The following is a 14,771-nucleotide window of genomic DNA, read 5'->3' as shown; positions in this document are numbered from 1 at the left end:
CAACATCATGAGGAGAGAAGGGTTCAAGTTAGCCCAGAAAATGCCACCAGCTTATGAGGATAAAATCCAACAGTTTTACTCCAATGTCATAAAACTTCGGAAAAAATATGCTTTTGAACCAAGTCAGATTGCAAACATAAATGAGGTGCTTCTCAATTTTGGTGTGCCTTCCAACAGAATTGTTGATATGAAAAGGATTAAAACAAGTTGTCATGAAAAGACACCCTCTACTGCTGTTCTTTCATGCTCACTCACATGCAAAATCAGTTTGGCAATATAACAATGCCAATTTGGACAGCCTCAGTGACGTCTATGCCTCATTCCCATGGTTGGACTATTACTTCTGGCTTTACAACCCAAACATATACACCGAACTTATCACCAAAGTAATCCTCACCGTATGGAAACACACATCCCCCGCACCACTCTGAACTGCTATTCCTTAACTAAACCTTGGTTCTCCAAAAGATTTGCCATGACAGTACAAATGAAAAACCAAACATATCTCAACTCAAGTTATACTCAAGCTCGAAATAGATGAAAAAAAATACAATCAATGCTTCTAGAACATAGTTTGAAAGAGCAGAAAATTAGTCTGTCCAAACGGCAGCTGAGCTTTTTGATCTCTCGCCAAAGCAATTGGCTGTAACCTCTGCCCACACTATTCCCACCCCGATCATATCCAGATGGCTCCATTGCATTATCACCCACAGAAAAAGCTAATCTCCTGGCTTCACACTTTCCTTCCAATACATGCATAACCGACAATGGAAACCCCCCACCAACTATTCAACAAAGCCATCATACAATGCCCCTATATCCTTTTGTCAGAAAGAGATCATAAAAATAGTGTCCAAAGTAGACACAAAAAACATCTGCTGGCTCTTATGCAATTCTTCCAGTTGTCCTGAAAATATATGCACCCAAATTGATTCCTATCCTATGACGCCGGTATACTTCTTTACTCCACTGGTATCTGTTCCAGAGCCTGGAAATTGACCTATACTTAACCCATTCCCAAGAAGGGCGATAAACAACTGCCATCCAACTACCGTCCTATCTCGCTCACCTCATTCCTATCTAAAGTAACAGAAATATTTATCAATTCATAACTCCTACACTACTACCTTGAAGGCACCCAACTAATAAACGACAGTCAGTATGGATTACTTCGTTGCCGATCAAAAGAAAATCTGCTCATATATGTGCATATCTCTGGACAAACTCCATGGAGAGGTTTGCCGAATCTGATATGGTTGTACTTGATATCTTCAAAGATTTTGACCAGGTCTGGGACATAGGCTTACTTGGCAAACTACCATCATTTGTCTGTCCAAGGAGCTCTGTAATTGTATTGCCAGTTTTATGTCTGGACGCTCGCTATGTGTGGTGGTGGATGGGTTCCTTATGTATATCGATGATCTACTTCAGTTGATCTCCAACCCGATATGTAGCTTTGCAGATGACAGCACATTACACTTCTCCCTTTCATTTGATAAACGTCAATCTACACAATTCAACTCAACCTGCAGAACATTAACCACTATTGCCCTCAATTCTGATCTCCAAGCCATCCTGAATCGGGTTCAGATAACCTCATCACTTCTAATGCCAATAAATCTCGGTTCTGTCCTATCTCGCATAAACATGAATCATTTTCACCCAATACTATTTTTGACGACCAAGCGGTGCAGATCGGGGCAATGACTAGTCTCAAAGCAGAAGAGGTCCATTTAACAATAAAATCGATAAAATCGGGCAAGGTTGCTCGCAATGATGAAATTCGGGACGAATTGCTAAAAGCCTCAAATCGAGACGGTGTTCTCTGGCTGACTCGAGTGTGTCAGGCTGCTTGGATATCTAGACGAGCACCGAAGCAATGGCAGACAATTATAATAATACCAGTCTTCAAAAAGGGAGACCAGAACGATTGCAGTAATTATCGTGGCATCTCTCTGCTCAGGCTGCCAGGAAAAGCGTATGCTAGGTTCTTGGAAAGACGGTGCAGAAGCATAGTGGAGTCAATGTTCCAGGAAGAACAATGTGGATTTCGTCCTGGTAGAAGCACAACTGGCCAGATCTTCACTTTAAGGCAAGTCTTTGAGAAATCTTGGGAATATACCAAGAATGTCTACACATGTTTTGTGGACTTGGAAAAGGCATATGACTGGGTTCCTCGGGATAAACTTTGGCAAATAATACAGGAGTATGGAGTGAATGACCAACTATTAGCTGCCATCAAGTCCCTGTATGAATGCCCAGAGTTTTGTGTCAGGGTAAACAGCACAAAGTCTGAACCTTTCGCAGTCTCCGTTGGCCTCCACCAAGGGTGTGTTCTGTCACCCCTCCTTTTCATAATATTTATTTACTGGATTGATAGGCACAGCCGAGGCGGTGAGTGTGTCAGAATTGGAAGATGGAGCATTGCACGTCTGCTTTTTGCAGATGACCTACTTCTGCTTAGCTCTTCCACAGATGACTTCCAGCGGACCCTGGATAGGTTTGTAGCTGTTTGTGCAGACGCCGGAATGAAGATCAGTGTCGCCAAACTGAAACATTTGTGGTCTCAAGACAATCCTCCCAGTGTAGTCTACATGAAAGTGGAGTCGCAATAAGCCAGGTGGAGAAGTTTAAATACCTTGGGTCCATATTCACGAATGATGGAAAATGGGACGTAGACCTAGATACTCGAATTGGCTTAGCAAGCTCAATATTGCGGGAGCTTGGCCGTTCGGTAGTATTGAAGAGGGAGTTAAGCAAGAAGGCAAAGCTGGCTGTCTTCAATACAGTCTATGTCGCCATCCTCACCTATGGTCATGAGAGTTGGGTAATGATCGAAAGAATGCGGACACGAATCCAAGAGGCTGAAATGAGGTTCCTTCGAGGTGTTGCGGGGATGACAAGACTCTACCGGGTCAGAAGCTCTGCAATTCGGGAACTCTCAATACTCAACCGCTGCTTCTCCGTGTTGAGAGATCACAGTTACGTTGGTACGGGCACCTGGTCAGAATGCCACAAGAGAGGCCCCCTCAGCAGGCCCTCTTTGCCAAGCCAGAGGGTGGGAGGCCACCTGGAAGGCCACGTGGAAGGCCAAGGACTCGCTGGATAGATTATATCCAAAACCTTGGGTGGACACGTTTGGGAATCCCATCAGAACACCTGAGTTTGGTGGCAGAGGATCGTGACCATTGGAATATCCTATTGCAGCTGTTCCCCCAACAACCCAATTAGAAAGGTGGGCCTTGAAGATGTATGTATTATTTTTTACAACACCCAAATTTCCAGCCTGTTTGAGATTTCTCTTCTTGGAAGTGCCCTCACATCAACCCTCTCCTGGCATAAACACATCACAACCATTACATCTTGCTCAAGAAGTTACTTTATCCCTGAATAGCTGTGAACTTTATACAAATCCCAAATCCGCCCAGCTATTGAACACTGCCCTCAAATATGGGGTGGGGCACCTAAGAGCTAACTCAAAATGCTTGACTCAATACAGAAGAGAGCAATTAGACTTATTAATGACCCATCTCTTACCAATTCACTTCTTCCCCCACTTTCGCATAGACGTTTGGTTTCCGCTGTATTTTGCAAACATTTCCATGGGAAAGGTTCATCTAAAATAACATCAATAATTTTCCCAATAAGTACTAGGCTCAGTGGATCACGTACAGCTGTTGCTCAGCATTCGTTTGCAGTGCACCTTGAAACCCATAAAACAGATTTCTTTTCCTTCTCCATAATCCCTGCAACTGCTGTAACATTCTTTTAAATCAAATGTAAACAAGTTCCTCCTTTCCCGACTCACTACCCATATACAGTACCAATATACTATAGGCTGTATTAAAGATTCCAAACAATTTTATAAGCTAGGTTTTAATCCTTTTTCCCAAGTAAGCAAACAGACAAGTATGTCAAGTTTGCGTCTCTACATAGTGCAAGACTGAGACAACTCTAGGAAGTAGTGCCATACTGAGGCAACTCGCGGTAAAGGTTGATTATTAACCAACCTTTCGTGTATGGGCTCAACACACACACACACACACACACACACACACACACACACACACACACACACACACACACACACACACACACACACACACACACACACACACACACACACACACACACACACACACACACACACAAAATTATAATGAAGATCTAATGAAGATCGAAATGAAAAAAGGCGACGTTAATAGTTTTTCACTATGTAACAAGTTATTCTAACACTCTCGTATGTTCATGATAGTTACTACTGTTATGAATTTATATTTAATGAGCGTAAGAGTAACGAAAACTAATACAGAAAATGTGTCGGTTTTCTATTGCTAAGATATTATGCAATAGATATTTTAAATTTTATTCATATATAAACCATACTTAATTCTAAAATTTATTTTTGTTAAGTGGCCTCTTTTTAATAAACAAACTGAACATATTCACTAGCTATGAAAAGGTCTGGAGAAATTTTGTGATTGTCCATGACATCTTCCATGCATACTATCAGGTCTGATACCGAAGCTTACCGAAGATGTGCTTTCTATCCTTTGCAATTAAATTGCCAGTTACTTCTGATTCTTCAATGTGTGTGTGGCATGGGTGATAGTGTACTCTCTTCATATTTCCTTGCGAATTCCACAGTACTGCAGGGCATACTTTTGTTTACAGTATTCTTCCTTATAAATAAATACCCTTAATTCTCTATATAGTTTAGCGATAACTGCACACTCCATTCTTCTTCTTCTTCAATTGACTAGTGTCGAAGTGATGAAACGTTCCCAGTTTTAAAATCTTCCAGTAGCAATATGTTAATCCCTCATCTCGTTGCTTTACGCTATTAGCATAAACATAGCTTTGTTAACTCTAATGCAACCAAAATACACTCACTGGACGAAACATTATAGATACTTACCTAATAGTGTGCCGGTGCTCCTTTAGTGCGAATAACAGCCGGTACTGTCCGAGGCATTGATTCCACCAGATGCCGGAAGCAATTCCAGTCATTTCTGTTGCAGCATTGTTCACAACTGCGCTATAGACATATGTACCTTAGACATCGGATTGGTATTGATGTCTAAGGTACAGGTACCGTCATTACATGAACGTGATGTCTCGTTCTAGGTCCTCGGATTTAAATCCGGGGGAGCTTGGAGGGTGGGAACTGGATGTTCCCAAACTCAGATGAATGTTCCTTGAGCCATGACTAGATGGTTGTGGCCAGGTCGGGGTGGCACACTGTCCTTCTGAAACAGACCATCGGCTGCAGGACGGTCGAAGGCCAAGAAGGTGGGTAGATGATCGGCCAGCACATTCTGTAACTGGCAGCGTTTACGGGACTCTCTAGACACAATAAGGACCCTATGCGTCACATGAGAAAGCTCCTCGATCCATCACAGAGCTACCACCTCCTTGAACAGATCCGACCTGGCACGACGAGACAATGGCCTCATGCTGTCGACGCCACACCCGCAGCCTTCCGTCAGCTCGGTACAACTGATAACGGGATTCATTAGACTACACGACTATAGCCCAGTCTGAAGATGTCCAGTTTTGATGGTCCCAACACAGGCACGGCGCAAAGCCCGATGACGAGCTGTGAACAGTAGTACATGATTTGAGCGTCGGCTGCCGTAGCCCACGATATGCAGGGTATAATGTACAGTTCGCTCGTTGACACTGCTGGACCTCCGACATTGAAATATTTGTGCTGCCGTTGCCACGCAGCTGGTCTGCACGAGCATGAACAGTCTACACGTCATTGATGTCACGTAGGCTGTTCAGGCTCGTGCAGACCAGCTGCGTGGCAACGGTACCACTTGCTCGCTGGGGGCTGGCATGTCCGTTGATGATATACTCGCGGTAGACCCTTGATGTGGTTGTCCTCGATAAGCCTAGGTTCTTACCACTTGGGCAACAGAATGACTCATTTGTCTAGCGCCTATAATACGTCCAAAACCAAAGTCGCTAAGATAGTCACATTTGCCCATGTATATCGATTGCGATGCACTCTTGTGAAGTGCAGATATCTGCCTATTTACAGTCAGATATCTGCACTTCACAAGAGTGCATTGCATTTCACTCTGCGCGGGGGATGACAATATCAACATCACTCCCTACCTCTAATGTTTTGTCCATTGATTGTACACTTGTCTTATTTCTAGCAAGAAATATCACATTCTATTCCTCTCGAACTTTGATAATAGTGAAATCTATTATCAAATGCAAGATCGGATTTTTCATCTTGGGATAACTTATGCTTAACGTTTCTTGTCTCAGACTTCTCCACCCACCAAAAACACTGTTTGTCCATTTCCACACACTTTTTTGGTGTTTGTTGTGGTGATGTAGAGAAAGTCGACTTAAATCATTGTTTTATGGCTTGATCATCAAAAACCAAAGTGCATTTAAAATAATAATAATAACAACGCTAGAAAAATACAAAAAGATATTTTGTTGTTTTTGCTTTCCCTAGATGCTAAAAGTGTCGTTTTTCACCATAGACATAGAAGCATCAAATAACTGCGAAGCTGATTATTTGATGATCGCCATGCTTGGTGATCATCCCTATTTTAAATTCTGTGGAAGTGTTGAAGCGAGGCCAATAGTGACCAACAGTAGTTACATAGATGTTGTGTTTATCACCGATTACGTGGCCAACAGTCGTGGTTTTCATATGAGGGTGGAAGAGGCAACAAAAGGTAATCAAACAATTTACTGGATAATTAATAATTATTATTCACTTAATACTTCCAGCTTAATATTTATAGAACTGAAAGTGATATTTGAATGAATGAATACCAACACCCAGGGCCTGCACACGGACTAAATGGAGAAAAAACAAATAGTTTTTCCTTTTCTCTCTGTGTCTTCCATTTTTATTTTATCATATTATTTATTTTGAACATATAATGTTCGCACACGTTCCGAAATGTACTTTGCAATTTTTATTAACTGAAATAATTGCTAGGTTACCGAATATAGGGATTAATTTCTTTTAAGCATTGCTTTTAGATTCATTTCTGAGTGCAGAATTGTTGAGAGTGGCTTTCTCAACAGTTTCGAATCCTTCTGTGTGACGAACGGTACCCCCGAAGGAATTAAACACTCAGCCTGTAGACTTGAGCAAATATCAACGCAGCAATCCAAGATTGCATCTGACTAAAACTTCTTTTACGCGGCCAAGAATAAGTCGCACATCATCCAAGCAATGTTGTAACAATACATTGGAAAGTGGATAGTCTTACATACTTTACAATAATATCCCACATGTTTAAGTGAGTTCAGAGCAAGGGATTGTGCTGGCTAAGATACAAGTCGAAACTGCAATGCTATCTAAAAACGATTGAAATGTTTTCTTCTTGCAATATTCCGTCTTCTATGCAATAGTGTTGACATGATTTGCTTTACATAATCGGATTGAAATTTTAACTACCGTATTACAGTGCCATCAAGAGGCTCTAAATCACCTTCTCCTCTTCCACTAAAAGCTCTCCATATCATATCGTAAAATATGAGCAGCTTGCCTGAGTCGTAACATACGATGGATCCAAACTGTAATGTGGTCATCTCCAAGGACTGGCTGTACGATCTTTATGGATCAGTAAATTAGTTCGTTGCACCAATTACGGTTTTCTATTATTTGTCACCATCTGTACTCCTTACAGGCGAGGTTTTGTTACTAACTGAGATAAAGATTTTCAGAATCGTTCTCTCAATATCTTATGCAAAATGCCTCTAATTATCGCCAAAGATGTCATCAGAATTTCTGAAGCCCGTTTGAATGGGACCATTTCATCAACTGGTGCATAAACTAAACACTTTAGGAAATTCTTTGTTAATTTTCCCTACATAGTTGGTCTCCTAAATTCGCGGACTTTCAGTTCGCGTAAAACATCAGTTCTGCTATTCATATTTCTTTCCTGGATTTGTTTCATATTCTATCTTCTTGTTGATCTTTTTCTGTTGTTTCCACGAACACCCGAGTGTCAGTTCACCCAATCTGTAATTATATTTTGTGGCAGAACTACTTGAGTGCATTGTGTACTATTTCTTCAGTATATTTGGTCTCATTGTAAACGATCCAGCAAGACGCTCTGTTGAATATAACAGACATCTTTAAATCTAGTGGTATAGTATTATGTCACACTCGCCTACGCATATACTGCATTTTGTAAGTTGGTTTGTTGCAAAACTTATAACTTATAGAAAGTTATAAGTTGTTTCATAATGAACTTGAATAACCCCTTCTTCGAAAGTGAGACATGGTTTCTTATGAAGGTTGGATAACCCACCTTCTTCGTTGCTTGCATGTCAGACAGGATTCGAGTAAACGTCATTAGAAAGGCATCGATATCCGCACTTTATCCTAAAACGAAATGATAAATTGCCAAATCTGCAGTACAGCATGGAGTGGTTATCTACATAACGTGGTATAGTAATTGGCGAGCAAGAAACATTAAGAACTGTTTACAAGTCTTTCTTAAGGGATGGTTCTCTCCAGTAAGGAAAGAATATCTTCAGAATATTTAAAGGTTTTGTTAATTTGCTAAGCGTATTAGTCACAAATTCATCGCATTTTATCTTTCTTAGCTGATGAATTGGAAATAATTTAACACTGCTTCTTGTTATTGACAGAGTCCTATCCTATGCTGTCTTAATTTACGCTCACGCGTAGACCTGCACTATTTATAGAGTAGGCATTTGGAACTGAATCGAAATAGGTTGGTTACTCCTTATTCCTCGAGGTGTCCTATGTCTGTAGAAGCGTGTGTTCGCGGGACAGTGTTGCCTGTTGTGGGAGATGAAAAACCTCGGTATGAGACTGGCTAACTCATCTTTTGTCGAAAAAAAGCATGGTGAGGTTCCTCACGTCACTGGTGGAAATCGAACCCAGGTCTTTCCGAAAAAAGGACTTCGTCTATACCGACTGAGCTACGGAAGCTCTATTCAGAGAGGAGGAGAAGGAAATGTGACTGCTAAGATAATACTAGTAAGATAAGCTAAATTATCTATTGCAATCTCTTTTTTTTTTTGCTTGCTTACATGAGTTTATATCACAGGAAAAAAATGTCTTATTTTCATTTTGTTGGCTGCAACTTTATGTCTAGAAATTCAACTTTTTTCAGACGATTGCTGAAATTTTTCATGGAAGCTTTAGGGGTGCTTCTAAAGAAAATAAGCGTGCTAATTTATACTAAAAAACCGTTTTTTCGTTTTTTAAACTAGCGTTATTTTTTAAAAAAAATATAACTAGTTTCCTAGGAAGGGATCATGCAGGTATTTATTATTTTAATGTTTTTCAGGTCTGTGCAACTCTGATGAAATAGAGTGCGAAAACAGAAACTGTGTTCCCTTAAGTGCCAAATGTGACGGATTAGATCAATGTGGCGATGGAAGCGATGAAGCCGGATGTGGTGAGAAATCTTTTCGATATTGAAACATACACACACACACACACACGCACACACTATAATATGTTTTATAGTGTGTGTGTGAAATATTTTTTTAGTCATCAACAACTGTTAAGAGTGTCTGTGTAAATGCATCCAATGTAGACCATGTCATTCGTTTTGAAGTCTGTATTCCAACTAGAAAATTTTTTTAAAAATATTTATTAAGTAAAAAACATATATATTAGCATACAAAAAGAAGAAATGTTTTCAATTTTCCTAGGTAATTCATTGAATAATTAATATTTTCATAACATTCTCACCCACAACAGTTAGAAAATCTTCTGATTTTTCTGCTCCCAAAATAACAAGAGTGGTAGATTCACACTGAAGGAAATTATCTTCAACCTAAAGACATCAGCAAACATCCTTGATCCATGAGATTCGAATCATCAGCTAGGTTGGTTTCGAATCAATGAATATTAGATCTGGTAGGATCCCAACGATAAACATAAAAGACAATTTCAAAATTATCGACCGATCTGCAGGATTGTTGGTCAAGGTATCGAAGAAGAACGGATATGCTATATTTATTTGCCTGCCTGTTATTCTCCAATAACCAGGGAAGCAAATAATTGAATAATGAAATAAAAAAATTTCGATGAATCTAAGCACTTTCTTTTTAAATTCTATTATTGTTAAAACAACGTTATGTTCCTCGTATTTATACCATATCCCCCTTGCTCAAAAACAGCTGGAATTTCTCAAGCATATCAAGAAAAATAATCAGTTTGCTTTTAATCAATAATTTAGCAGTACTTTTACGTTATGTTATGCTATGTTCTGTCCCCCGTACAGTATACTGTTCATGTACACTCATTACTGCATTTCGTCATTAACCAACTTCTTCAATTCCTTGACCACCACTTCTGAGATGCAAATCGGTCGATAATTTTGTATCTGTCTTCTATTTTCCCGTTAGGATCCTACTGGAGCTAATATTCAAATTAAGCATTCTGGTTAAAAGTACTGTCAGTTGTTTAACACTGTGATGTCATTCCCAATAACGTTAAACGATCGACATCAAGGTTTTGTATCATCTTACTCAGCACTACATCTCTCTTCGTTTCACATCAATCCTTATCTCATCTGATATTGCAGAATCTCCATCAAGATAATATGCTTGCTTTTGCAAAGTGATCACAGAGTAATTCAACTATTCCTTCTATTTCAGTAATCTCACCCTACCATCAACAGTCATTCTTCCTTTTATTCGCAACATAAGCATCCCTTTAATTCCCACTAGATGTATCCTCATGGGTATGTAGTACACTACTACTTCCTTCAAACATGCCTTGACCATTTCTTATACAATACTGACATCCTTCCCATTGGCACTCTAACTTTTAGCAGTCAGGAGAATTCCCAGCTCTGTAATTCCACATCTTAGCTGAAAATTCCAGATATCTTGGCTTTTCGAGGGGTGGAAATGACATTACAATTCTTACCAACTGACAGCATTACGGCTCTTAATAGAAGTTACGCTTACTGCCGCCATTTTGGATCTAGGGTCGCCAACAGTCGCATTCGTTCGAAGCTCTTGTTATATATATATATAGTACTGTTATTCTATTACACAGACCCCCATATGTATATATATATATATGTGTGTAAACATAAATTACTTATAAATTATCATTGAAACAAAGATAATTACAAGTTATATGTCTAGTTTTGTTTTATTTTATGATTAATATTATTACATGACTCCTGCATGGAATCCCAGGACTTTCAGTTCCGTATTTTAAAGTACGAATTTAGACAATGCAGTATTTCTAAAATTAATAACAGTATTTTATCAAAATCGGTAATTCATATAAAGAGTACAACCAATAATAAAGGACAACGGGAAGTCTTTTCTTTACGAATTTACGAAAAACGAATGCTTATGAACGTTATACAGGCACTTCTATTTACTCATAAATGATACGAGCTCTAACCGCCAAGATAGCTCCAAAATGGCGGCAAGCACGTGGGGGGGAGGGGTCTGTGTAATAGAATAACAGTATTTCCAATATATGTACTGTATGCAAGTTCATAAGAGTTTTCTTATATTTCAATATGAACTTTTAAAAAGCAAGCGGGTCAATGATAATTTATAACTTATTTATGCTTTATATAGATACATATATATATACATACATACATATATATTTTGGAGCAGAACAACCCCGGCATTTCGCCATAAAGTCGAAAAAATAAAGATCTCGAACGAATGGCACTGTGGGCGATCCTAGATCCAAATGGCGGCAAATAAACGTACCTTCTATTTAGAGCCTTAGACAGCATGGTAGTCTTGGCTATAGCGCAATCCTCTGATGCAATCACAAAATCCAACACTCACAATATCCTGGGACGTCCATCAGTTATCTCAGGTAATTATTTCTTATTTCTATAAATCTCATTCAATAGTGGGAACTATTTGTAGTAGGCAACAGCAAATTAGATGCATTAAGGAATAGCATGGACGGATATATATATATATGTGTTTTAGTCGAAATGGACAAACGGCATGATTTAAGTGATTTTGAGCATTGCAGAATTATTGCTACCGGACATGCTGGTGAACTATCTCACAAACGTCTACTGTTCTGGTATTTTCACGTTGTACATGAAAATATCAGAACATATTACGCCATTTCTGATGTACTTTAAACACTGTTTTCACAACAGTGTTTAATGTACATCAGAAATGGCGTAATATGGTGCAATAACAAGCATCTTCAAGCCAAAGGTAGTCCTATGGATGAAAACAGCTTACTGATGCACATGGTTAGAGGATGGCAAGGATTGGGAAACATGAACAGAAGGGCAACACCCGGACAAATTACAGCTGAGTACAAGAATCGAGGTCAGAACATCGGTGATCCCTGAGCGCACAGTTAGTCGCACAAAGTGACGGATGTGGTACAGGAGCAGACAATTATACCGTGTTCCAATGATATCTGCTAAGAACAAGAAAATGAGGCAGTAGTGGGCATGTGATCATCAACAGCACCGCTACAACCGTAAGAATGCTGCCTGATATCTGTTGAGTCTAGGCTTGTATTATCTCATGCTGATGACAGCACTTGAATATGGCATCAACAACGCTAGACCATATTCCCTTCCTGCCAACTAGTAACAGCTCAGGATCTTATCGGAGGGGAGGGGTAGTGGTGTGGGGTATAGTTTCTGGCACACTTTAGGTTTTATCTACAAGATGACGTGGAATGAGCAGTTCATAGCGGCAGTTAATATGCAACAATTGGCGATGCCTTTGTGACAGCGTGGATAAAACTCCCAGACAATTGAATCATTAACAGAGAATTCAGACCATTCGTAAGAGGCAAAAGGGTGCCCCACTTGTTACTGAATGCTGTTCTTAATAAATTGGCCGCTTAGTGCGTGTGTAAAAACATAGGAGAGTAAGAATCCCGTTCTCTTCCCGCTATCAAGAAAGCATCACACGAACTACGAAGTTTTCGCAAGTTTTAGTCTGAATATAAGTAACTTAAAATCTATGAAATTTAATGTCTAGCTATATACAATCAGCAGCAGACTCCGATTTACCAGAGCTATGCTGCTTGCAGCTTTTCTTATCGTATGCAGTAGAAGATAAAGTTTGAGAAAAATTAAACTCAAGATGGGGTAATCTGACTAGGAATAACTGAAGGAAGTGATCCATTAAAGAATTAAATGCATGTAGTCCTCCATGTAGACTAGAAAGGGTTACACTTTGTTCTCTTGCAGATACTACTTGAACTACTGATGAATTTTTGTACAGAAGGGAGTTCATGTCAACAGCATAAATGATGGTTTTCTGTTGTCTTCAGGAAATTAGATAAATTTGTCCAGAAAGTTTTAGTAATACTGAAGAAAAGCTGATTTATGATGACCGATTGTGATTGTTTAGCAACCATACTATAGCAATTCTAGTTTTAGTGAAAACCCACATGTGTATTTTTTTTTTCTCTTCTTCACAGGAGGCCCTCTGCCCCAGACACAATGTGGAGTTCCAGAGATACAACCAGATGCCGGCTGGGATCGTGTTGTCGGTGGAGAAGAGGCAGAATATGGTAGCCTGCCTTGGCAAGCGGATATTCAGAAGATAGGGATTGAACCTAACGGCCACCATTGCGGAGGAACTTTGGTGAATGCCCAATGGGTGCTTTCAGCTGGTCACTGTTTTTCGAGGTAAATTTACAATACTGGCGTCAAACCACTTCTTACGATATAATGTCAGGGCCATCTGCAACAAATTCATTCTGTGCGGGGTGAAAAGCTAAAAAAGTTTAAAAATGAAAATAAAATTAAGTAAACTTCATATCTTGGAGTCATAGTTTTCAGCAAGATTTTATATAAAAAAAAAACACTAACGGCTTTTATTCTCCTATAGTGAGTCGGTGACGTTTTAGTCCTATCTAACGTTTGGACACTTAGTGGGCAATTCAATCGTCACTGGTAGCCAATCAGAAATAGTTGGCCGGAGTTTATCAGTAATTTAATTGGCACTCAGAAGAGACGAGTAACAAGTGCCGCCATCTCGTGCTCCCTAACTCTAACACTATATATATATATATATATTATATAATGTCTGAAAATAGTGTGCAGTCGACGGTCGAATGTCTTGAGTTTACAGGGCAAAAACCCGAGTTTCGGTGAGAAAAAAACCCCTTTCCCAGTGCCAGAGATCGACTAACTCGGGAACTAGTCGAAAAACGGCTCCGAATATGTTCCTCTAGGCAATTACTAGATTTGAACCCATCTTTCTTCGTGTGATCAAGTGTCGTGGTGTGCAAACGTAACATTCACTGACAACACAGGCTCTAAGATTTCATACAGAAACTATTCTTTCCCTAGAAATATGATTAAAATGTATTACAAAAAAATGTTAAAAAAAACAGAGACCTGTGTAACTTAGTTGAAGTGACGCTTGCATCCTCTGCGCTAAGCAGCCTGAAGTTACTCTTAAGTTCAAGTCAATTTCCGACTGGAGAAACGTTTTCTAAGCCTTTTTTCGACTGGTTCACGAGTTTCCTAACTTCTGGCTTGGGCAAACAAGTTTTTTTCTCACAGAAACTCGGGTTTTTCGTCCCATAAACTGAAGAAAATCGATTGTAGAACCAACATTATTTCAAACAGTAACATATGCTGTTAAAGTTAGGTGACAAGAGATGGCAGCACTTGTTTTCCCATCTCTTTATCGGTTGCCACATATAATTAGTGATAGTGATGGGTCAGCTATCTCTGATTGCAATTGGTGGAGATTGATCAGCCCACTAGTTTAAAAAAAACTAATAGGGTTAAAATGCCTCAACTACTTCCTATAAGGGA

At 39.5% G+C, this 14,771-nt stretch overlaps 1 protein-coding gene across 1 annotated transcript in view; it reads left to right on the top strand.

The window, feature by feature from the left end:
- The window catches only part of LOC150099468 (chymotrypsin-like elastase family member 2A), a 56,615-nt gene that overhangs the window by 8,805 nt on the left and 33,039 nt on the right, over nt 1-14,771 (top strand). The window contains exons 3-5 of the mRNA XM_090404224.1: nt 6,479-6,704; nt 9,309-9,419; nt 13,421-13,631. Coding sequence (XP_090260350.1) covers nt 6,479-6,704; nt 9,309-9,419; nt 13,421-13,631 — 548 coding nt within the window. The remainder of the gene's footprint in view (nt 1-6,478; nt 6,705-9,308; nt 9,420-13,420; nt 13,632-14,771) is intronic.

The sequence above is a fragment of the Typopeltis vanoorti genome, chromosome 14 (assembly GCF_054136105.1).
Source record: "Typopeltis vanoorti isolate ZY-2024b chromosome 14, IOZ_Tvanoo_1.0, whole genome shotgun sequence".
Lineage (NCBI taxonomy): Eukaryota > Metazoa > Arthropoda > Arachnida > Uropygi > Thelyphonidae > Typopeltis > Typopeltis vanoorti.
The sequence above is the reverse complement of the archived record's forward strand: the minus strand, read 5'-3'. Positions and strand labels throughout refer to the sequence as shown.